The 26,665-nt window shown below is 39.4% G+C and overlaps 1 protein-coding gene across 1 annotated transcript; it reads right to left on the bottom strand.

Annotated features, from left to right (window-relative positions):
• Positions 1-1,773: 1,773 nt before the first annotated feature.
• On the bottom strand, positions 1,774-26,665 carry LOC137870329 (ankyrin repeat domain-containing protein 13C). Its single transcript, XM_068707472.1, has 13 exons — positions 25,985-26,665; positions 23,867-23,908; positions 17,842-17,946; positions 12,658-12,743; positions 12,157-12,202; positions 11,166-11,232; positions 9,659-9,803; positions 8,998-9,129; positions 7,903-8,064; positions 4,909-4,988; positions 4,045-4,143; positions 3,489-3,589; positions 1,774-3,330 (listed from the first exon to the last, which is right to left on the bottom strand). Exons 1-13 carry the CDS (start codon positions 26,367-26,369, stop codon positions 3,200-3,202), a joined length of 1,581 nt encoding a protein of 526 aa, XP_068563573.1. The 5' UTR covers positions 26,370-26,665; the 3' UTR covers positions 1,774-3,199.

Below are 26,665 nucleotides of genomic sequence, written 5' to 3'. Positions count from 1 at the left end.
ACATACTTTACATTTTGATGCCACATTTGAATAGCTTTTTTCCCCATTTTTATGACATACTTTACAATGACGTTTTGATATTTTTATGACACTATATTGCTTTTAAAGTGAATTACTGTAACTTATTACGAGTAACTGAATTACATATAGTAGAAGACTGTTTAGATGTTGGGACATTCCATATAGTCTTTTTAACAAAAAAAAGTATGACATATTTCAATGTCATTTTCAACATTTTTATGACATACTATTCTATGACTATTTAAATTATTTTTTTTACCATTTTCCTTAATTGCAAACTATTGACAAGGACAGATACAGGAGAACATTCCTGCTATAACACTTTATAACACTCTATAATAAATCACCTCTAGCCAAATCTTCCTTCAAATGACTATAACACCGCTACACTGCTGTTGCCGTTTTTTTCACTACTGTTTAGTTTAGTTTCCTACTTGGTTAATTTAATTAATATTTCATTGTATATACTGTGCATTCTTTATAACTTTATTTTCTTTAAATTTAATTGGTTATGCTCTGTTACTTTATTGTATTATATATATTGTGCATTTTCCGTATTTAATATTTTATTTTACTGTGTAACTTCATTTGCTGCTGCTACAAAGAAATTTCCCCCTGGGGATAAATAAGGTATACATCTATCTATCATTCTATACTTTGACTTTATGTTCTTAACAATAGTATTCATATTTGCTATGGCCTACTACATTATATTTGAATTGTCTTTCATGGCATGCTATTCTATTATTCTTTTGGTACAAATTTGAATGGCATACATACTATACCTTTTTTATAATGTGGTTTATGGCATACTTGAATCTCAATGGTGTTCTCTATCATGACCTTTTTATGCCATACAATGACATTAGTTAAAATCTTTCAACGGCATACTATGTTTTCGACATTTGAATGTCATAATACATAGTGACATTTTCATTGCATACTATATACAATGACATGTTTTACATTTCTATGACGTTCTTATGAAATACTATGAGTTTTTTTTATTATTTATGGTACACTACAAAATTTACCTGTTTGGGACATTTTAATAGAATACTATGACATGTCTTATGTTTTTTTTCATCTCTTTTCAGCATATAAAAAAAGATTTTAATCAGTAACAGCAAATCATGGTAGTGGAAAAACATGAGTCCAAAAACTTTCAGATATGTGGAATTTTAATTTTTAGTACATTTTATATGAAAATAGTTTCAGACTTATACAACAGTCTTTGCTGTACAACCAACACGTAGATGAATGATACATTTCCTACTTAAAACATGGAAAATTCAAGCAACTGAACACCGGAAGGAGCATGAAATAAAATGTATAGCGATATGTCAGTAAGGAGGCACACTTCCAGTTTTGTTAGCTGCACTTGCCCATACGGAGGAATGTAACTAATAAAATTAAATGTACTATGTTTGGTTATACTGAAACTGAATAAGGATGTAAAAAAGCCAATTGTTCTAACAACACTGATCCACCACATCTGTTTACACCATCATCTTAAACTCCAGGAGCAGGCAAGTTGACCAACAAACATGAGCAGAACACCTGTAGGTCTCGACATAATTAAAGGCCCATGAACCATAGCAGCAGCTATAAACAAATAACTTTGTTTCCAGAGGAAGCCTGATGCTTTGTGCTTTTCACCCTGTGAAGTTGATTGTTTGATAATCACACCTGGAGGAGGTTCATGAGGTTTATCAAATATAGTTGGAAGGGAAATAATGACAGAAGAATTAAGAGATTCATTTTTTCTTTAAAACATTCCAAGTATGTACAAAAATAGCAACTGTCACCACGTCAAAAAAAATCAACAAACTTGTGATGCTACATTTAACAAAAGAAATTCCACAAATGTTCCATTTGTAGAGGACATCTTAAAATCACCAACACAACGAATAATAAGAGAGAACAAAAAAGACAAAAGGTCATAAAACATGTATTTACATACTGTGCAATGAAAAGCCTGGTTCTTGTTATGGTGTAAAAATGGCATGAATGTTTTAGTCACTCATTCATTCCCTAATATGTACCCACTATACAATCCATAATTAACTTATTTTAGCATGATTGTACATAGTTTAAAAGGTGTAGTAAGAAACAAAAAGGCTTAGATATTATTACTTACATGCGCTGTCACGCCAACAAACTAAGAGAAGACTTTGAGGTACCATAAAAATTGCAGTATTTCTAGCATTGCCTTAATTAAACTATAATATTTCCAATTCAGGATTAAAGGTGTATCACAAAATGAGTGCTTATGAACTCAGCTGACTGTAGAGTGGCTGTCATGGATCTTATTAGTGCCCGAAAGTTCAGTGATGCAACTCCATGCCCATTAAAATCAATGTTACACACATACGCACACTCATTCACAAACAATTTAAGGAATTCTGCAAAAACTGATTTTTAGGGTTTTAGCCTAGAAAAGACACTACTTCACTTAACATTTTCCAAAACTTATTTTCAATGTTGTGAATTTCAAGTGGCATTAAATCTTTGGGTGATATTTTTAAAGAATTGAGTGTAAAAAAAGTAGTGGTTTTATTCTCATACACACCTGTCTAACAGGTGCGCATTAGATAATATACAGTTTATGTCACATTGACCTCAGATCTAATATCCCACATTATCCCACAAGTCTACTTTAGTGGGAAAAAGGACCTAAAAAGTCATTTTTGGTAGAATTCCTCTCCCACAGTGCTTTACTACAGGTCAGTTAAACACATTCCCTTTATAAACATTACTTACATACTTAAATACATAGCATCAACCGATCGTCTGTCTTCTACTTATACCCCATATACAAAAAACTCACTTTACCTTCAATGCCCTCAGCTCCATGTTAGTTGCATTTCCTGCCTCGGCTGCTGGATTAAAGTAAAAACCTGCAACACTGAGCTTCAAAGCGCCTCTTTACTATCAGGAGATTTCGACCTCTCTGCCAGTGTGGGCCTCCACCAGCTCTGATGATGCCATTATAGTCCTGTATGTCAAACTCTGGTTGTCTTGTTGCTGTTTGTGTTCAGGGTTAGGATGGGCGATAGAAATCCATAAACTGTCAAGGAAAAATTAGCGATATTTTTTTCTTTTGTAATTAGAAAAGTATGTTTTGTAGCATTATGTTCCCTCGTTGCACATTTGTTTCCTGTTCCAGCCAAAGAGGTTAAAGGTCAGGGAAGCGGCTAGGGTCTTCTTTATAGTCGTTGGGAATGGTAAAAATGGACTGATCAAACTCATCATAGCGAAACTCCTGAAACGTCACGGTGGCTGTGATTGTAGGAAAAACCGGGATGTCTGCAGGGAGACGTGAGAAGAATTATGAATCACATTTCATTTTGTTATACACGCCTGTGATAGATTTCTTTCCATATTTTAAATATCAAATGAAAAAAGTCCCTTTCAATTTACTATCTATCTTACACAGCATGCTTTTTTGAATTACATCTACTTACCCAGTTTGACAGGAAAGCCAGGAGGGAGCTTCATCTGAACAAACTCCCTGAGTTTATTAAAGTGCTTGAAGGGTGCAATCACCTCCAGAACATTCAATAACCTGACAAAACAAACACAATGCTAACAATAACTAAAGTTGTAGCTGAAATAAATACAATATACGGGACATTTACTGGCTATAATTTACAGGTTCTTAGATAGTGGCATAATTTGTTAGATTTATTAGTTTGTCATAGTTTATTTCAATATTCAATTCAACAGTATTCATTTAACCTCATTTGTTGCTTATATCAGCGCAATTATATCAACCATTTAAAGCCCACAGGACAGAACTGTAACACATTGCCGATTCACAAACAATCAGTAATTAGAAAAACAAAACAATAACAGACAGTTTTTAGTAAATATAAAAGGAAATATTTCCAATAAAATAGTTTTTGTGGCTTTCACATATCAGTAATTTCTCTTTTTATCACCACAGAAACCAAGATGGGAGAATTATGGCTACCTGCTTTTTAATAACAGTCTGGATACAAAGTTAAAGAGAAGACTCACGATTCGATGCCTAGAGGGAAGTCTTGACTCATGGCTATCGTGGCTTTGAAGTTTTTCTTGCTCTCTTTGCAGACCAGCTCTCTTCCTAGATGGGGAGCTCTGAGCAGAGAGAGAAATGACAACCTGTCAGAATAGAATTTCATGATAAAGAGTTTACAGCTAGTCAATGTGCAGAAATCTCCCACATGTATTTTTTTGCCAATACTGAAAACAGATGCATGAGTTTTGAATTGTACAGATATTTTCATGGAAGTAACATATACAGTAATTATATATGTATATATACATATATATATACACACACACACATATATATATATACATATATATATATATATATATATACATATATATATATATATATACACATATATATATATATATATATACATATATATATATACATACATATATACATATATATATATATATATATATATATATATATACATATATATATATATATATATATATATATATACATATATATATATATATATACATATATATATATATATATATATATACATATATATATATATATATATATATATATATATATATATATATGTATATGTATGTATGTATGTATGTATGTATATATATATATATATATATATATATATATATATGTGTATGTATATATATATATATATATATATATATATATATATATATATATATATATATATATATGCGATGTGTGCAAGAGGAGAATGCAGTCTACAATATGAATGGAAACTACATATGTTATGTAACAATGATATTACAGCAATATATTTGGTAAAGGAATGTGATTAATCTTAAATTTAATTACTGTAACATTATTTTTCCTTCTGGTCTGGTGTCCCCTGGAAAACCTACCTTCCATTGTCAGCAGAAATGTATTCTTCCCAGGAAACAGTGTTGGGTGAAGGGGCAGTTAAAGATTGCCTCCTCGTCGGCTGAAGAGCACAAAGAAAACAAAAACATGTTAAGGGCAGATCTAAAGACTAAACTACTGCAGGGTCAAACACAAAAGAACATAAAAACAGAGATTCAAATTCACACTGATGTCAGAGAAAACAATGATTAAACTGAGAATAGTCAAACATTAAGCTTATCCACAGGTGTTTCTTTTTTATAATGGGCTGTTAGTAAAATATGCAGCAGCCAATTTCTGTTTAGCAGCAAATTTGACAAATGTCACATGAGGACCTCAGTTAAGAAAGTGAAATCTCTTAAATATTATTGTAACACTCTATTCCATCAGTATGTATTGATTTGTTCCCACAGAGCGATGCCATGCACAGCACAGGCCACAAGAGGGCCCCAGTGCATCACTAAACCTGTGAACTTCTTTGGCATTTTCTGCCTTGCACAAGTAACTGAATTACTATAATTTAGAACACCACCACTAAACATCTGAGACGTGATACTATTTCACAGAGTGCAGTCTAATCTAGTTTCGTACATGTCCTTATTTCCTGAACTTCAGTGTTCCTGCTCTCAAGCCTTTTTGTATTCACACTACAGGATTTGATTTCTACATACGTATATAGCAGTTGTAAACCGTACAAAACAAAAGCAGTGAAGACATCATCTCGGACTGCAGTTGGTTTCATTTACAGCCAAGATCAATATTTGCTGAGGTGGAAACTTTCCAAATAATTGATGTTTACTTTTTTGTTACAGTTTACTTTCTTTTTCTGTTTACGCTCTTTTTTCTTAAGTGCACTAGCAAAACATCTAAAGCAAACACCCAACTTGGGGGACAAACAGAACATGTACGATAAAAATAGGTAAACTGTTGCTGTAACAACAACATAAAAGTACTCATAATATGATTAGAATCAGAATCTAACATGGACAAATGTATAAGCCAAAGGATGCAGTGCACACTGCAGGATACAAAAAGATCATCGGCCAATCCTAATTAAAAGCTGGGCCAGTTTTTCCGAGCTTTATTGGAAGATTTGCTTCCAGTGGTTAAAAAATGTGATTACTGGAGCAGAAGTCCTTTCATTAATCATTGAAAACACTGTGCTCTCATATCAAATAATCTAAGGAAAATGTTTTCAACTCTGCCTTCTTGAATAAACTGTAAGAGTTTGGACGTTCTGCTCTTACTGACCCTGAATTAGAACTTAGGTCCTGTTTCTCATAAAATGTATTTTCTGCTAAAAATTAGCTCATTGTTCTTGCCAATGTTCACACTGAATCACACCAGCTGACCTCAGTAAATAAGGCACAAGGGCAGAATAATGTGGAGAAATGTGGATGATGAGACACCTGACTGTGCCAAGAGTCAGCTGTGTAGCGTGACTACAAACAATATATCGATGTCTTAGTTCACCGTAGTCCTACACTGCAATCATCATCACAGATGTTTTGCTGTTTTCACTGTGGGCTGCGGCCTTGCTCTCACCCTGTGTGTATCAGCTCTGGCATGTTGTTGTGTCGAGGACAGAGTACACACAGATCTGCCGGTATGCCGGTCCCACCCCTCCATCATTCCATTGCACCGGGAGTTTAAGCCTTCATCCATTTGATCAATAGTGTCAAGCCCTGTTTAAAAGCCCCCCACGCTTCCCTGTGTTCGACAGGCGCACATCTGACCCGCTCTCCTTCACTGATGTAAACACAGCTACGTCACCGCAGCTGCTTTTTTTGTCCCCCGTCACAGACTTTCCATGTATCATTTTCCACTGAGGTGGAAGGAGAAACTATTTCTACATTGATACCAAGACCCACTAAACTACAGGCTTTTTCACTTTAAACATGAGTGGGCACCGATTTAAATGTGTGTAAATACACTGACAGGCAACAGAGGACACTGTGAAGAGACAAAGCCCAGCACAGAACAAGTGGGAGTCGACAAAAAACAACCAGTTAAAAAGGCACCCATTGAGTGTTGAGAGGCTTTGACTTTGCGACTGGCTTTATGGTCAGTGTAAAGACAAGAGCTTGCTAAGCAAACTCTAGAACGTACTATAGTGAGAGGATGGTGGGTGGTAGAGTCATCTCTGTGAATGTGAAGGTGCAGCTTTGTAGCTTTTACCACTAGGTGGCTGTACTGTGACTCAAGTCCATGCATGGTGGATGAGGAGGGGGGGAATGTCTCAGTGAGTGATCAAGGGCAGCTTTTCATTCTCTTTTCATGTCCAAAACAAATGAAACTTCAAAGAAACAACAGCATGACAGGAATGTTTCAATACACCATGCAAAAATGATTGACAGGTTCTGGCAGGATCTCAGTGCTGTTTCTATAGGATTGATTTTTGTACAGACACAGTAGTGAGAACTGTGAGGTTTATTCTGTCTGAGACTCATGTCCTACCCCAAGGTTCCAGCGGGACAGGACAGTTTCGGGACTGGACTGGTGGTTACGCTGCAGGTATAAGTAAACAGGATGTTTATCGACAGAGCCATGCTCCACTTGGTTTACCTTGCAGTGAGTCATAGTTACCTTAAATGTGCATCTTTACCCTAAGTATACAGCTGCACTCAATCCATTCTTCTATATTTTACACCGAAAAAAACTCTAAGACTTGCTTCTTTTTGATGACAAAGAGGTTCTACAGTTCCTGGAAAATTTTAGTCAGTAAAGATTCTGTGCCTTTTTTTTAAAATGTCAAGGTGGATGTTAGTCATTGGATCCGGTGTACATGTTATCAACATGCAGGTGTCAAGTAACAAAAGTGTTTGCGATGTGATGCTTCATGGGGCCTTATAAACCCAATAATCAAATCATGGGTGATGATAGCGGGCATTGTGGTCTAAGGCTGTACATTTGAGCCTCTGGTGGAAGTCTCTCTGCTTCCTCCATCACGCTGCTGAAATGAAGTAACCATCAGCCATATTAGAAGCCCCACTCACCTCAAAGTTCTGCTCTATGAGATTCCCTCCTTTGCTCAGGCTCTCCATGATGGCTTTGTTCCTCAAGATGTCCTCCTCGCTCAGATGCTCCCGTCTCTTCCTGGACTCGAGCACCAGGCCGTTCACAGAGTAAAAGTCTGCCAGAAAGTTTCCCACGCGCTCCTGGAGGTAGAGGAAACAGTTAGATAAGTCCCCCAGCTGACTCAGCAATTTCCTTTTTAAACATGTCAGAAAGGACAGAAAGCAATAGCCTCATAACCTGCCCCCTGCCCTGCCTGTGTTTTTGTTCAACTCTGAGCATATCACCTGTGGTTCTTTCCTGGGGTTATCATTGATTTATTTACTGTCTTTGCTGCCTGGTATGGGAGATGTAGTGCAGGAAATATGATCAGGAAAGAGGACAGAGTCTACAGCAATGAATAGCAGAACTGTGGTTCTGAAACAAGAGTCATATGCTGACAGAGGAATGATTTTGTGGTGAGAGCAAGAAGGCACAGAGAAACAACATTTACAGGTCAGGTTAATAACACATTATGGTGACCAAATTGTTTTACCTGTAAAGATGGAAAGAAAAAGAAAAAGGAGCAAAAGAAAACAGAGCTGTCAAACTATTGCTAATTGATCCGCTATGTCTACTTTGCCTGCATTATTGCGTATAAGTAAAAGTAAAAGTAAAAAGTGAGAGTACAGGGATCCGTATGTTTTTCCTTCTGTTGATTTTTATAAGTCAGCACATCTAGCACACTGTCAACTGTATTTTATGCATTTTAGTTTGTCGATGTTTTTCAGGTCAAACATGTTGTTATGGGGTCAACAGTCTGGGTTCCTTTTGAGTTAGCCAAGAATCATGTATTGCAACTGATGCTACACATAATCTGTAATATACATTCTGATATTTATCTGTGTAGCTTCCATTTCCTGCCTTATCCAGACAATTGATGAAATTCCCAACTTTCTGTCTGGGTCAAGCTTAAAAAATTCCAGAAACTACACATCCAGGTGAAACCCTGTGACCCACAGCTGGCTTTGGAAAAGCTGTGGTGGTGGGAGTAATATCATGATAAGAACAACCACAATACAACAACGGGCACCGACCGTCTTGTCCTCTCTGAACAGCCAGCCGGTCTGCGCCCGGGAGAAGGTGATGGACTTGGTGGAGAGAGTTGCGGAGTACACGTCGCTGCTCATCAGTATGTCCACTTCCTCCTCTGTCTCCATTTCGGACTCCTGAAAATACAGGACAGTGTTAGGAAAATAAAGAGGCATCCAACACAAGACATTTCAATAACTACTGAACAGATAGCGCAAAAAAAGTTGGAAATGTGTTAGAACACTGTCATTTACTGAAAGGATTCATGGTCATCAGGGGATAGACCTTTTGATTTTATTCTAGTATCACCATCAGAACAAACTAGCCCCAAAACTGATAAAGCTGTGAGAATAGAAAAATTGCCAGTATGTTGTTCTTTACAACCAAAAGTTTGGTAATTTTCTGAGCAAAAACAGCTTCTTAAATGCTTCACTTTGTCTCAGGTGACAGCAAAAGCATAAGTACCTCATAGAAAAAAAAACATTTGATAGCATATTGGAAAATCTATCTAGACAAAATCATGAAACAGGAGAATATTTGGCAGGTTAAATTGATAATAAAAATAACTGCCGGTTGCCACCCTAAATGTGGGTTGTTATGAACTCTGCAAACTTCTGGGGCTGCAAGTGAGTGTTTCAGTCCTGTATCAGCATGTGTCTCACACACCTCGTGGTGTATCCGCTGGTAGACTTTCTGTTCGTTGTCCAGCACAACAAAAGACTCTGAGGGGATGGCGTTGCCATTGAAGATGAAACTGAGGTCCCCGCGTTGACACTTCATGTCCGTGAAGTCTATCAAGGTAGTGTCCAATCTACACTCAACACACACACACGCGCGCACACACGCACACACACACACACACACACACACACACACACACACACACACACACACACACACACACACACACACACACACACACACACACAGAGTAGGTTTAGTGTGGGAGCTTTAGATACATGAAAGGAGAAGACAGACAAACAGAGGATGACAGCAAAAGAGCAGCACCGAGTTTCACTTTGGCCACCACTAATACATCAGCAAACAGTGTCAAAACTGTACGCGAAAATAAAAAACTGTGACGGATGTCACACCTTTGCTCTGAGAGTATAGAGACAAAGTGTATGGTAATCATTGCCATGGGAGACCAGCAGCACATTTCAAGAATCATATTTTTCCCACTTCGCCAAAGTGAGTGGTCAAAGAATTAGCCAGCAAAGAGAATCGCTGATCTGTTTTTGAAGCCCAGACACAATGTGGTAGGTGCTATGGGTAGGTATAACAGGCTTGACACACTGTAGCATTAGAATGTAAATTAACTTGCTGTGACAGTTTTTTTTATTTCACTCTCTCTTTCTCTCCCTGCAACTCCAGGATAATAAGAGGACATTTTGAATACCAAATTAGACAGCCAGGAGCAGTTACAGAGAACAATGACACGCTCCAGCTTGCAGATACTCAAACACACTTTTATGTGCAGAGTTCATTCTTCAAATAGAAGTAGTTGATATGTTATGATACACAAATACAGAATCATCTGCATGTGCTGAATAAAGGGCTGCCAGGGTTTTATAAAACTGGAACCCAAGTGTTGATGTGCTGAACCTCAGGGCTGTTGAACGCTGCCTGGTGCTAGATTTCTGCCGACAAGACCATTAAACACAACATGGTGGATTCCTGCTAGAGATTCATTGATGTGACTTTGAGTCAGTTTCTCTCAGACTGACAAATTTCGGCTGGTGCCCTTTGTAAGTGAGCAAGGCAGCACATTACTGTAACTCTCCTTCTATGAGGCCTCTGACATTAATTGAAAAAACACAGAAGTAAAAGATCAGTGCTCATAGACATCACTGTTCAGTTTCCTCATATACCCAATCTAGTTAACCAAATTAGGTTGAAGGGAGAAAACGGGGAGGTAGAGAGAAAGGAGAAATAGGGGAGAGGTTGTTATTAGCAGATGACAGATGAAGTAGTAAGACTCAAAAGTGATAAAGTGCCTTGATAAAAGATTGTCTCAAAAAAATACTGTTGAATTTGATGTGGTTTCCATGTGTTGTTGTTCAAGACCACAAAATATAATCCTGTTATAAAGCTGCTGTTGAGTTGTCTTTGTTTATCTTCAAACATCACACTTTTTAAACATACATACAATACATATTTTGACAGGACTTGCCTGATGTTGAGGCCCTGCTTGTAGATCTTACATGCATCTGAAGGTAGGATTCTGGAGAGCAAAGGCACTGCAACATGACAAGAAACAGTAAGGACATGTAAAACGACATCTAAATTTAGAAAGCTCACTCAACAGCAAAGACTATCATCATCCTCCTCAAGGCCTCAGTAGCATATATATGAAGTAACTGAAAGACGGACACTTTCCTCGCTGTTCTATCATTGTGTAAAATGCCAGAGGGATTTTAACAGTCCAAAATAATTCCGTGAAGGACTGCATTGAAAAACAAATCCCTGTGACCGTCTCAGATCTGAGACTCTGTTGGTTTTAAACCATATGCTTCTCTAAGCACATAAATCTTAATCTCTCTAACCTACAAATAATTTACTTTCTACACAAATTCCATTACAAATACACTGTTACGCAACCAGTTTACATTGAGTTACCATCATGTGTCCATTACATAACCGTGTCCACCTTGTCAATAATTCACACAGACACAGTGAGTACACAGAATTCAGTCCTGGCTCGCACTCTGAGGCCAGCCTTGTCCTGACTAAGCAAACGCTGCTATACCAGCTCCAGCAGATACATTTAGTCACTCTGTATATTCCATCTGCTTTCTGTAACAGATTATCAGGTCAATGTGTAAATGCAGTGCAGCTGGAGGCCCAATTCTGCTTCTGGTATAAGCACATAGTCCTGATATAACGACAAAAGGAGGGATGTTACCATTAGAGGATGGTCTGTCAATTCATGTCCAGCAGGGGAAGTCATTTTCTGCTAATGTGCCTTCTGGCAGAGATTAACACTCACTAACCAGACAGACGTTGGCAGATTCCATCACATTTTCCTGTCACTACACATTCTTCTGTTGGTGTTTCAGACTAAACCATTACTGAGGACACACGGTTCATTTCCAGAGTGGATAGTGTCTGTGAAACAATGATGTTCTCTGCCACTATTGTAAGACAGTGGTGGCTTGACTTACCCCAGCTTTGGAAGTCCCAGTGAAGCTCCAAGTAAAAGTCTCCAAGCTGGAAATGAAGACAAATACATCTCAATCACTAGCAAAACTACATGAGAGGAAAAGATGGAAATACAGGGCCATTTGTATGCTATAGATTTGTTAGAAGCAAAAGATGCATTTGAAATGTTTACAGTGTGTGTGTGTGTGTGTGTGTGTGTGTGTGTGTGTGTGTGTGTGTGTGTGTGTGTGTGTGTGTGTGTGTGTGTGTGTGTGAAAACATGTGACATCATACCAGACAGCCACAAAAACATTGGTGTTAAACACAATGTTTAACACCACGTCTCAGAGTCTGGCTAGTTGATAATGTGCGTTTGTGTGTGGCTCCTGGCTTTGCGAGCAAGACGAGGTGAAAAAGGACAACAAGAGGGGGAGCAGAACGAAAAGTAAAAAAGACCCGATGAGCAGAAACAAAGAAACAGCGTCCAGACATCAGGAGCAAAAAACTGAGTGAGGACTACTTACTTCTTTCAGGGCTTTCAGCAGCTTGGGTCTCTTGTCCTCCACGGTCTCCCTGGACTGTTGCTTCAGCTTCCTCAACAGCGCTGTGACTGGAAGATGAAAAGAAAAAGAGAAGAACAAAAGGATAAAAAGTGTCAATAAAGAGACATATTTTCACAGCATAGAAAAAGAGAAATGGCGTCAGAGATTTTTCAGCACAGAACATTTTAAAAGAAGTGTATTGGAGAAATATTATTTGTTCCCATAACGGCTGATTCATGGAATTCGATCCCACCACTTAACTTGCTCCAAGAACATTTATTCACTATATTCAAAAACAATCTTTTCCATCATATTTCTCTTGTTTTGGCATCATTCTTTACATGGCATGCAAAACAGCTTCTCCTTAATCCTGATTAGTTGACTGAGGAAAGAAAAGAGCAAGTAGATATAATGTTCATATCACAATTTTAAGTTGCCAAAATGAATGCTGCCTTAATGTAGCACTGTTCATGAAAGTAAAGGCTTATGTTTATGCCTGGATGAATCTACTGTGAGTCACCACCATTATCTTAGGAATTGTCTATTGCTATGCATATCCGGTCAGCAATGTGACATGCTAAAGGCAAATATCAGCAGTTTACAGTAACGATGGCTTTTGGCTTAGAGATACGCTGACTTTCCGGGGCCAGATGGGACACTCCCAGCAGCATCGGGCCAATCCCTGCACACTGCCTGCAGGGATCAAAACGTTTCCAGGAAGGGCAATAAAGGGCAACAAAGGGCAAAGGCAACAAGCCTGGCAGGTATGGAGCTCCCTATAAATGAGCTGCACTTTTAACCACCATGACAACCTGGGGTAGAGACATCAGCTCACAGCTCTTTAGCCCGCTGGCTGCAGATACTTTAGAGGGTTAAGAGAAACACATCCACACCCAACCAGCACGCATAAACGTTATTTACGGTTTAGAACGGGAATGGGAGCACATAATTGTGGTACTTTAATGAAGCAAGGAGGGGATTAAATGACGACATGACTGTGCCACTTATAAACTAATGGAAAGAGTAATAAAAAAAAAAAGAAGAAATTGTTTGGCTTGTGACACCCAGACTGCCCTACATTTTAATAAGACTAAAAAGCAATAAAGAACATATGGCATTAACATCAGCCTAAGTAACTCCTGTGCTCCATGTGCTGAGTCAATACACTAACATGTCCTACATACAGTATTGTCTTATTGATGGCTCGATGGTCAAACACAGCCAAACGAGAGCGCAGGGCAGGCATGCAATACACATACACGACGACACATGTGCCAATTGACAGAGACCCGAGTAAAGGACGAGGTGTCTTTGAGGTCCGGCTGCCTAATGAGTGTGGACAAGCTCTAGATGGGGCTCCTCTTGATCCTCGTTGCCTCTCAGCAGGACAAGCAAAAAAAGTAGAATCTCACCATCTGCTCACAGACCACCCAGCCAACAAAGGGTGACAAACCAATGCCCACCTATTTAACACTAAACCAAACTGACTCTCCACGCTGGAGTTAATTCACTGAGACACTAATTAGGCCGCTTTCCTGGCGTTAATTAGACAAGTGATCTCAATAATTTCACCTCCACACATTAATGAAACAAGACAGAGTCAGGACTATTTGTATTTGCATCACCACAAACTTTCAGGCCATGGATCTAACTGGACAACTGCTGCTGGCAGGTCTCCAACAATCTGAGAACAGTCAATATTGACTCAGGTACGCTGGAGTCACTGTGTGGTGGAGCAAAGCAGGCAGGCAGCAAACAGTCCAATCGGAATTAAGTTAAAAATATCTAGACGTACTGAAGCATTGTCAATCAATTTTTACAAGAAATCTAAAAAGACTCAAAATGGCCATATTAACATACAGGAGGGGGAGCTCTTAATGTTTGATTAAATTCATAAGCTGCTTTATTAGGGAATGAAAAAATGATTTACTTCAGCTTCAGCATGGGGGATATTTAATATATTGTTATAATATTATTTTGCCAGAGGTCGTATTGCGTGTTAAATGGAATGTCACTAATACTATAGATGTAGAGGACTCCAGTACAGACTAGGCACCAACATACAATAGATTTACAATATTACAAATCTTTCAAATGTTGGCTGTTTACGACTTAAATTGTCTGTAAAAGTGGGCTTTAATGAACTCCTGATACAGAAAACCCAGCTGTGTGGGTGGAAGGACAGAAACAGCTCTTACTGAACAAAATGACAAAAACTATTTCTGAGCCAGGTTTTGGCTCCTTGTTCAAATGAAAAAAACGTAAGTGACAAAAGCTTTGGTGACGAATACATCAAATCACAAACAAATGTGGGTTGGCGAATGGAAATCAGTCACAAACGTTCGTTAAAAATAACGCAGCGAGAGCACCGAGCTAGGATTCGTTTTTATCAATCACATTCATAAACTGACTTTATGGAGAACCAGACCTCTATAACTAAATGAAATGATGTAACCAGTTTTCAGGACATATGCCTTACTGTAAATCAGACAAACAAAGCTCTTATGTCTCCACTTCCCTCACAGAGTCCTGACACACACTGACTCAGCTCTTACTGATAACTGCTAGGTGGGGCTCTGCTGGTGAGTAAGCCAGTGAGGGACGCAACATGTATTGCACTTTACAACAGTCAGTTTCCTACAGCACCTTTCTCCTTTAATGCAATTGTGGCAGCCAGGTGAAATCCTGTATGTGGAAGGCCCAGTGTGATTGTTTAACAGTGTTCAGGCTCAGCCATTTGTCACAACAGAGTAGCCTGTAGTTTGGACCAACATTAAAGAACACAAAGAGCTAAAAAGGGTTAAACAACAACAACAACAGTTGTCAGTGGCAGATTTTTTTGCTTCAGATAATCAGCAGACTGACCTATTGTACCTGTCTTCCAGCAGGTGCCCATCTACTGATCTCCTACATCGCTCTGGCCTATAAACTCCTCTACCTGGCCCCTTTCCAGGAAAAGCAGGTACAGTCCTGGTGAAATTCCTCTTTCCCTGAACGCCATTCCATAAAGGTCTTCAAATCCCTCCTACTTTAGTCCCTCGCATGGTGCACATTTGTCTAGTACCAAAGTTGCTGTGACAATGAAAACAATAACTTCTTGAAAAGAGAGCATTTGTGGGGCATTCAGACCGAAGTCTGCCCTCCGTAAAAACAATTCAGGGGGCTGCGTTTGGGGCTTGTTGCATCAGGTATAAGTGAGATAGTGAAATGTGATCCAGGAAGTCCAGTTTGAGCAAGGTTTTTTCATGACCTCATAGTTTCGATCCCTTACTTATTTCACATTTACTGATGAAGACCGTGAGATGTGTTTGAAAGCTTTAAAAAAACTGATACGTGTACTTTGAGTTGAGATTATTTTGTCACACATACTGATCCCACAGTAAACAATGAACTTCCATGCCTCTTGCTTGAATAACACTTGATATAACACTTTATTGCATTCATTTTTAGTTATGAAGTGTTGTGCATTAGTTTTATAGTACAACCACGTTCCCTCAACCTGCCTCAGCTTCTAGATAACATTAGTCAGAGATTTTCTGTTTTTCCAAGAATATCTTTTAACAATATTCAGACACCAGAAACAAACATGCTGTATTCAGCATGCAAGAGCAATGGTGACTGTAGCCATCGCAAGTTAAACACAATATGTCATGTAGCTGCATGGCACTGTGGTCTGTACAAGCTAGATGAGGTGAGGACCCGTCAATGGTAAAGTAAAATAATGCTATAGAGTTCATTACAGGCTTCAGTCAATAGAGACACTTGTAAACCTGTTAAGGTAAGGTAAGTGGCATTAGAGAGTTAGAGGATGCAGTCAAAGGAGACACTTTAGTCTGCTCAATGGTGGTGCCAAGTGGCAGCGCTAATAAGCCCCAACTATTTCATTCTGGTGAACTGATACTTAAAAGTCTTTTTGAGAAAATTCAACTGCATTTTGCCTTTGAGCTTTATCATAGTCCTTATTGCTCTCATATGCAAAATCTGTAGGCGCTAAGCAGCTGGGCGAGAAATCTGGTTTCCGTTTGTAGTCTGAGTAGTATTGACTTATATTGACTTTACAGCAGGCTTTGGTTGAATGGTTCATGTGGAGAGCAATTTCAACAAACAAATCTCGGAACCCATCGGCTATCGACTGACGATCATTTAGCTTTTTAGTAGCTTTTTTTAAATCAAACTATGAGCATTGCTCGAAAATAAAAGTCTTGGCTCTTTTGCATTTTTTAATTATAAGATTAAACATAATGTTCCAACCCCATGTACGTGTGATATTCCAATACCAGTTGACAACACTTGCCCTTCACCAACGAAGTCTGGCGGTAGTTTTGGAGCAGTAGTATTGTAATTCAGTTTAACACTTATTTTGATCCTCACCACACAGAACAAAACCTCAGGCTGCTGTTACCATGACAAGAGTATCAAGAGCTTTAAATAGATAGTGGACAAAATACACCTATCACATAAAAGTAGGCTTTGAGGTATAGAAAAACTATATAGTCTTAAAGGTGTATTACAAAATAGGGGATAGCTGTTAGACTGAGGAGGTATGAATGGAGGTGTGCTTCCAAAGCAGCACATTTCGGGAAATGCTGTCGCAGAAGTTAAATATTCAATATGTTAAAAATTAAACTGCAACAGTGTACAAAGGTGTTCTCATCCAACACCCATACCTATAAAAACAGGCTGATTTAGAGGCCGATGGTTACAAGTAAACATGGATACATCAAATTAAAATTAGTCTTTTAAAACACTCAAAATGTTTTTAAATCAAAGTTTGAGCAACTATGAACTGTGGGCGAAAACATGGGCGAGATGGGGGCTTGTGCATAATCGTCCTACGAGGGGAGAAAGAAACATCTAATGAATTGCCTTTCATCGAAGCACAAAAGCCAGAGGGCCTTGAGGAATGTTCCCTCTCTCTCTGAGGGACAAAGTAGGCGGACCAGCGTCATGGACGCTGGCCTCTTGGAGCCAGTGCTGTGGACTGTTGATCGGATCTATTCTCACTCCCGTCACCGTTTTGTTTTCACACTGGAAAACCCCAACTGAAAACGTATTGAAGCCACATTAACTTCAGTAAATATGCCTCCTGACCAACTCAGTGTGTAGCAGCGGCTGTGCGGTTTCAGTGTATTGCCAAGCAGTGGCTCTCAGTCAGTCGATACTTACTCATTTGTCGATCTCCGTAGCTGATGGCCTCAGCGAGGGGACTCCATCCCTGAGCATTCTTCACCTTCACTGGTGCATTGTGGGCCAGCAGCAGGTGGGCACACTCTATAAGAGGGAAGGGAAGACAGTCAGATAGGTAAATAATGACTTGAATCATAACAACTCTCTTTAAATGAGAAGTTCTAGTAACGGTGTCACGATTAAGACAAACTAAAACATATACAGCATGCAAATAAAAGACCAGCAGCGAAAAACAACTCAAGGGAGGAAAAAGACATCTTTAAATTAATATGTGCCTCACCAACATGAGTCGGTAGGCGCTCCCATAACAAAGGTCTGTTTGTTTTTTTGTCTTAAATCCCTGGACTATAACAGCAGTCAACTTATGTGTGTGTATTGAAAATAAAATATGCAAATCTGTAAAAGGTGGTTCTGCTACAAGCAGGTAAGCAGTGAATCAACATCCAAAGTTGCTTTTTTCTCTGACCACCTATTAAAACCCTGTCTCCAGCTTTCTGATAAACAGGAAGCACTGGAGACACGTTTAATTTAGGTAATAAAGAGAGAGGCGAAATTATTATTATTTTTATTTTTTTTAATTCCTCCGAAGTGATCGTTGCATCAAGCGTCAAACAGTGTCTCAGAGACAACACACAGGTAACAGGAAATTGTTTTGGGGTTGTTGTTGTTTTTTTTAACTATAGAGACAAAAATACACACATGGGACAGAAAAGGTGGTGTGATATTAAGGAATAGGGATTTTTATTAAAGGCCAAACACCAATGGCTGAACAAGCTTTAATGGCTGTCCTGCTGATGCTACACATCCACAACACATGAATACAAAATGTCAAGACAGAGAAAAAAAGGAAAATTATGTCTGTTTGGCTTCAAATGTGCGCAGGACATGAATATTTAAAAACAGAAGAATCGACTATATCCTTAAACTAGTTGAGACTGACCCATCGTCCACACATTTCCCATGAGCTGCCTTTTCTCATCACCTTCAATGTTGCTATGGTGACATACACATTTAATTCATAATCAAGGCCCAAGAAACTAATTTTAACTCCATGCCAACACTGCGCCCAGCTCTAATGTTGTGTCCAGCTCATATTCACAAGACGAACCAACCAAAAAGGAAGACGAAGAACACTTCTACTGGCTTGTAATGTATCTGATCCCTTTGCAGTATATTTTAGATACAAATGTTGTCCGACTGCTAGAAAATGTGTGATACAAGCTGAAGATGTTTCCTGTAGAATCACATCAATGATAAAAAATAAATAATCCGGGTTTTATAGAGAAGCAAATTGTGTGTAGGATTGAGATGTCAGCTGACCCATTAACCAAAGAGCCATATGGGACCAACAGTTACACAAGACTCAGCATCCAACTTTCTATACTGCTAAAACATGTGGAAAGATTCTCAGGAATTAAATGTCCAACATCCCCTGGTACTGTGTAGAGTAACCCTCAGAGCTGTGCTTGAAATTCCAACAATGGGAAATCAGCCAAAGAGCCTCATCCCTCTTTCAATGGCAAGATCAGCAGTAAGTGCGGCGCAAAATCCCTTCAGTCTCTGGGCAGCCTGTCAACAAAACTACAGCAAGCCAAAATGAAGCCTGTTGTTCCGGCTCAGCTGTCAGTTTTGTCGTGACATCATTCATTATATTGTTGGCGTCTGTGCGACTCTGTCTCAGTGCTGGGCCAGGAGCTGTCACAGTCACCGGCATGTGGGCACAGGCAAACCACTCGAATGCAAAGCAGAGGCAAACTGCTAACTGTCCGCTGCTGAGTGGATATGTAGGGCTCTCAGTTGATGGGGCGGGATTATTATAGCCGTTTAACCCGGCGATCGTTAGCGCTGACAAAGGCCACATAGAAGCTCTCAATACAAGCCTTCTTTCACTGAGAACCTTTCAGCCAACCCTATTAGTCTTGTATACAAATTCAAACTGGTTACTTCCTTCATGTTCAGACTTGTTTCTCTGCGTAACGTTAGTATGGAAGCTATTAAAAAAAACCTAACTCAAGTGGTATACTCACAGAGCCAACCTGGTGCCTGGAACTAGAAATAATAACTTCTGCCTTTTTAAAAAGAGATCGTAACGCACACAGGAGCAACATTGTCACATAGTCTTAAATAGCACATCTACATACTGAATGTTTTATTAATGGCAAAGAGGCCAGGGTCTCATGCATTCTTTATGAAAGAGAGGAATACATTTTGAAACTCCTCCTAATTAAAAATATTATCCACACAACAAAGAGGAATGTGGCAATCCCAGGAGTGTAGTCGCAGAAAAATAAAAACCGTGTGTTGTGACAGCACCTAAAGCACTTATCGGTAGTCCATATTCTTTACAGAAGCAATTATCAGCAACACAATTGCTCTAGTGTAAAACTTGCCTCCATGTGGAAGCATGGCAAAGAAATCAAAATGAACAAAGTCACGCCGATGGGAAGTCATTGAATTCACACCAGGGGAACAGCTAAGGTTCAAAGGCTTTGCTCATGACTAGTCTGAATTTGTTTTTTTTTTTATAAAATTGCTGCCCAATCCTGTTCCATGCAATCTGCATGTTAAGCTCTGACTATTGTCCAAGGCTCAGCACTTCAGAAAGACGGAATAACATCGGCCACACTGCATGCTTTAATTAAATAAAGATGCTGCGTTGGCACCAGAAAGGGTGGATGTAACTGTAAAGTGCCACGCAAAGCGCTTGACATCAGAAAGCAAAAAAAAAGCAAACCTCTATCTTTATGCATTTGTCTGATCCGTAACCCGGCCTGGGGATGGAGCAGCTGATTACAGAGGTTGATGTTGAGTAAATACAGGCAGCCATGTGCATGAGCATTTGCTTTCTGATGTAAGCCCTATATATTCCCTCTGGCCTTTGACCTATACATCACCCCTGCTAAAACCAATGCTTATGTAATAATCATGATTACGTTTAGCATACATTATATAACCATGAAGACAACAACCAGGCCATGTGTCCTAATCTGCCAACCTGCTAGAGTCTGGTCTGGCTTCAGACTTTCAGGTACCCGGAGTAGCCTGTCTGGCTTTGAGGATTAACCAATATTGATAAAAGATGTGAATGATTGGAGTCACAATAATGTATGGACACATGGGTTAAAACATTTGTTTTATATACTTACATATGTGTTAAATGTTTGTTCTACTGATTAACATTATTATATCTAGATAAATCTAGAGTAATTGGTGTACAGATCATGGTCTTAGGTGTTAGATGTAAATTATGACTTGAAAAAAGAAATAGTTTTAAACAGCTGTTTTCTGACCATGGACTAACTAATTAATGTACTAGTTGTCTCAGCTATATATATATATATATATATATATATATATATATATATATATATATATATATATATATATATATATATATATATATATATATATATATATATATATATAATATAATACAATACAGTAGTATAATTTAATGTAAATATGTTTTTTAAGTTGGAGTTTTCTCTGTAATTTACTCGTAGTAAGCTGGGAAACAATAATCAAACAGATGCAGGTGATATATTTGAATCAAAATCAAAAGGCTGTGCCTGGATACATTGACAATTAGCCTTCAACTCTAAAACAGTGATCTGCGGTCTGCTTCGATCTGTTACGCAGTCGTGAAAGTATTGAAAGGAAGTCTCCCAGTGGGTTTCTGGGTTAATTGCATGTGCAGCAGCTGTGTGGAGGTCCTGCTCAAGACACATACAGTACAACTCTAACAGAGGAATGAGGGAGGCAGAACAGGTTGGAGAAATAAAGTGCTAATCTATTGCTTCACTACGTGCAGTGGCTACAGATGGGGCACTTGACAAAAGGCTCTGTGGGCTGTTTAAACCCCCACCATCACCACCCATTCTGATCCAGGCTGAGTACATCTATAAAACGGCGTTTTCGCTCACTTCCTCGCCATCGATCACACACTCAGTGACCGTATCAAACAGCAATTGAAGAATCACATTGTTGTAGTCTCTGAGGCAAAACTGGTGCTCTTTAATGTTTCTTGGTTTATTTTGCAGATTGTCCCAAACCAATGTTATGCTTAATGTACATAATGAGACTCTAATCTCCTCTCCTGATCTCCGCCAGAGTGGCTCTTTGGCTCTAAACACTCTCTATGTTGTTATATCTGAAACCAATTTAAAATATCTAGTGTGGCCAAGGGAACAGATATCACAACCCCTGGACAAAAGAAAAACATTTTCTGTCCTTTGAGGAGACATGACAGGAAACAGGCTTCAGGAGAAAACCGTGTGTATCCACGGTGTCAAAACAAAACTGGGTGGGAAGTACAATAATAAGTGTACTGCAAGTTTTAATTTCAGTTAGAAAGTGACCTGAAGAGAAGAGTATTCATTGAATAGAAAAATCCATTGTTGTTCATTCATTCATCATCATTGATTCTGGTGTTGTTGTAATATTACTTATTTGTTTTGTCCACTTGACATGTCTTCTTCTACTTCAGTTAACGATTAGACAAATCACTGAAAAATGCTTACATGATTGAATTTAACAGCAACTATTTTGATAATTCAATTTTAAACCAAAAATCTGTGGTCACAGCTTCTCCAGTATGAAAATGTATTGCTTTATATCACTTTAAGCTGTATGTATAGTGTTGTAGAGTGTTGGTGGAACAAAACAAAGCTATTAAAGATAAAGCTTGGGCTATGAGGAACATGTCACTGCCATTACTAGTCTGGTAAATAATAAACAGATGCACGACACAAAGAGAGCCTTTTCCTCTCCATCCCAACCGGCCAGCCACACCCAGACTATGACCTCATGCTGGAGCCTTCAGCCTGTCTGGTCTGAGCATCCCTGGAGGACTAGCAGCTCAGGCAGATAAGAAACCTCATTAGCACAATAGATTCCATAGTGTCCCATCCGCTACCACACTTCAGCAGTCCACTGTGTGGATTACCGACGGGCAGTGTTGGGGCCTTCACTTCGTCGACAGGAATTGAACTTGAATGTGAAATCAATTGCTCCAATGACAGACACTAAACAAATGGGAATGTGCAGAACAAGTAACCCTTTGCTTGAATTGTTCACTGGGAACCTGCTGCAGAAGAAGAGAGATTAATTTTTCAATAGCATGTTCTGAAGTCTCCTTGCATTGCATACATATTTTATGCACACGCTTTCAGTCCAAACCGTGCAATTCAGCTGAGAACTAAATCATGTAAAGACTTCTACAAAGCCTTGAATCATCATGAGATATTCGTCTTATACTCCCAACTGTTATTGTAGAGTGCGTTACATAAATACTCAACTAGTAACACTTTTTGATTTCCTACTGGGACAACACACACACACACACACACACACACACACACACACACACACACACACACACACACACACACACACACACACACACACACACACACACAGCTGTACCACTTGTGTGAAACATAATTTGTGAGATCTTTATCACAACTGATTCAAACTAATAACTCTGTAAACTTGTCAGGACAAGAGACACTTGCAGAAATCTAATAATAGCTCACTAAGCGAATATTATTGAAGTTGAAAATGACATCTCTCATCTCAACTAATAACCCCTTTCGCCAGGCAGCAAACTAAAGTGTTAGAGTCAGCGGTGGAACATCAATCAGAACAAAAGACTTCAGCCACTGAGAGGATCCTATTTCTTGGAGTAACATCATTTTCCAATCCACACTGATTAAATATGTTCTTTCTCTTTAATGTATCAAATAGAAGACAAGTCCATAAGAAAAGAGAGAAAATTGTTTTCTTCAGTAATTCTGTTTTTGACCAGACAATAATTCACAAATTGGGATGGGATTTGTGTGGCGGTGATCTGTGACAAATGTCTGGTGGTGTTTAGCCAGACAAATGCACACACAAAGGCAGGAAAACAAACAAGAGACATTCAGACCAGCAGAGAGATTAAATTAGAAAGCAGCAGAGAGACAAATAGAAACCACACAGAGGTGCATCTTTAAACATTACTCACCTTTGTGCCCCATCATGACAGCGAGATGCAATGGTGTGTTTCCTGAAGAGGAGAAGAAGAAAAAAAAACTGATTCTGTTGGCTGCTTTTGATAATCACAATAAGAAACAACAGTCTGTGATAAGCACTGTGCCTCTATGCCTGGTGAATTAGATGTTTAAATTAGGAGGCAGAGTCCACTCAGTTTCTAAATGATATGGTAAGTATAGGACAATTGAGTGTTCTCCTACCATGACAAGCAATATTATATAATGTATTAACCTACCGCGCCCCCGAAATAAGCTGGATTTTATTTCCGGGTAATGCTACAATACAGGAGTTTGAGTTTGTCACACCACACAAAAATGTGTCAGCAAGTATATAAAATAAGGGTTTCAAATAGTGAAAAAATATAGGCTAAAGGCTCTAAAACTATGCCTAATCGGGGGGGAGGAGGGTTGATTACATGTACGGTCACAGTGTACGACATGTTGGCCATCTCACTGCTGCACCCTACTTTTGCAGTGTTAAAGCACATGCTCTATGGGCAGAGACTTAAGCCGACCAGAACCCCTGATGCCATGTGCTCTAGTTTTTATATAGTGTTAGGGGAGGGTTTATGCTAAGGATGGCTCCTCTGCTTCATTGAGCCATTTTTTCCAGGCCTGCCCAAATCTTTAACACAAGTTAGGTGTGGAGAAGCACAGGTTTTCTTTCCCCAGGATGTGAAATGTGCCTCATAAGCAATGGAGAATCACTCAAGGGGAAGCCGAACTGTCCGGTCAGCTCCTTCAGGCTTCTTTTCCAGGGAGAGAGCGTGGTGGGCAAGCATCCAGAGTAGAGAGGGTCTGCCTAGTAGAAGCCCTGATGTACGTGAAAATCAAAGCTGGGAATCAGCTACCAGTCCCACTCCATGTTGTGATAAACAGAGACGCCAAGATTTCAATGGAGGTGAATGGGATCTGATCTGTATTAGCAATGTGGCTTTCCAACGTCAGTATACCGGTTGCTCTAGTTAATCCAGATCTTGGTGTCAACCGATTTCATTGCCAGTATTTCATCCGCAGTAAAGTATGAAAAACATAGTGCCGAATGTTTAGTGTAGACAATGTTCTGCTTTTCATTGATTATGTCACTGAAACTTGAATATTTATAATTTAGTTTGACGGACAAGTCATTTAAAAACAAATTGAATTTTGCAGACACAGAGTAATCAAAAATATGTCTGATTAATCAATAATAAAATAATTAATAAATAATTGTTAGTTGCTGCCTATTACAACCATGAACTGTGTGTGTATGTTGGGCTAATACAATGGTTAATAAAGCTCTATTTCTTCATTCGTGTAAACACGCTGACTGATTTTAATGACATTATGTGACAGTCGGGCTTCAGCCTGTTTCCAGTGGAGGATCAACTAATGCGTGGGTAAACACACAAACCCACTGAACCATACCAATCCTTAAGAAGACAGACAAAACCTTTGAACAACACAGCCTCAAGTCCCAAAACAACACCAGAGGAAAATGCTGTCTGACACCTTGTTGCTTTACAACGTCAGAGCTGTGATTTGAAGACAGACCACATTCCAGCACTGACACTGAGCACAACTAATAGGCCATCTTTAATCTCAGCACGTGAACCGGAACAACACAATCATGTCCTTTTTGTTTGTTCAGGAAGGGGGTTTCTGTGGAATTCGTGGCGTTATCTGAGCAGACTTTGCCCTGCAGAAGAGGAGCTATCAGTCTGGGAAAGGTCTTGCGAATAATCCCTAAATACATACACAATGGATGCGGAGCAACTTCTAATGAGCGTTTATCAAAGATGGCTTATCTTAGAGGGGTTTTGTGACTAGCTCTGGTTAATTAGGAATCTCAGTGCTCTAGGTGAGAGGAGGCATTGACACAAAGCACTCATTATTACACTTGAGGGAACTGGATCTGAAGAAACTAGGGTGGTCAAAAATATTCCTTTTTTTGGCCTTGGTAGGGAGAAGCCTCGCCTACTTCAAATTCTGCGAGGGACTGCTGGCCTATTAGCTCACTAAAACAGAGCCTTTGCTGGACCTTAAACATGTGTGGATCTCGATGAGTGCTGGGATCCTGCCTTCAGGGTTAAGAGATATGGTAGACTCACCGTGGACATCTTTCTGGGCGATGTTCTGCGTCCGTATGAGTGAGGACAGGCGTCGGACATCTCCTTTGAACACGCACTCGTGTACCGGGAAGTCCTGCCCGGTTCGGATAATGGGGTTTTTGTTGTTGTCATCGATAACATCCGATGTTGACAATGTGTTGGTGTTAGCGTTAATCTGTGACTGTTGCTGCTGCTGCTGCTGCTGCTGAGCGGATGAAGACTTGACTAACTTGTGATTGCTGAAGATTTTACTCGCTCTGCTCTTGTTGTTCGTCTTGGAGGCGGTGAACGTCCCGGTTGCAGCCTCCTCGTCCGGCTCCAGTAAATCCTCGTCCTTGCTCGGCCTGTGGTCTTTCCGCAGGGAGCGGATCTTCTCTCCGGTCATTTTCTAAACAGTTATGGCAGCAGAGGGTGTCGTCGCTGACGATGACCCTCCCGGGCGAACTGATGCGATTCGCCAGGTGGAAGTCCTCGCGTAAACGCACCGTGAACTGCACAACATGAAAACACACTTAATCCTCAACCGGACCGGCAAAGCCGACCGCGTGTTCAGAGACGAACGAGTAGCGACTTCCTATAAGTGGTCAACTATGAAAACAAACACTTCACTGGCCTCCTATTTCTTTCAAACTGCCGTTGGTTGCTGCACAACACAAGCGGCTCCTGTTAACTAGTACGGAG

The sequence above is a fragment of the Cebidichthys violaceus genome, unplaced genomic scaffold (genome assembly GCF_023349555.1).
Source record: "Cebidichthys violaceus isolate CVI_PGR_0920_01 unplaced genomic scaffold, fCebVio1.0.p SCAF_13, whole genome shotgun sequence".
Classification (NCBI taxonomy): domain Eukaryota; kingdom Metazoa; phylum Chordata; class Actinopteri; order Perciformes; family Stichaeidae; genus Cebidichthys; species Cebidichthys violaceus.
The sequence above is the reverse complement of the archived record's forward strand: the minus strand, read 5'-3'. Positions and strand labels throughout refer to the sequence as shown.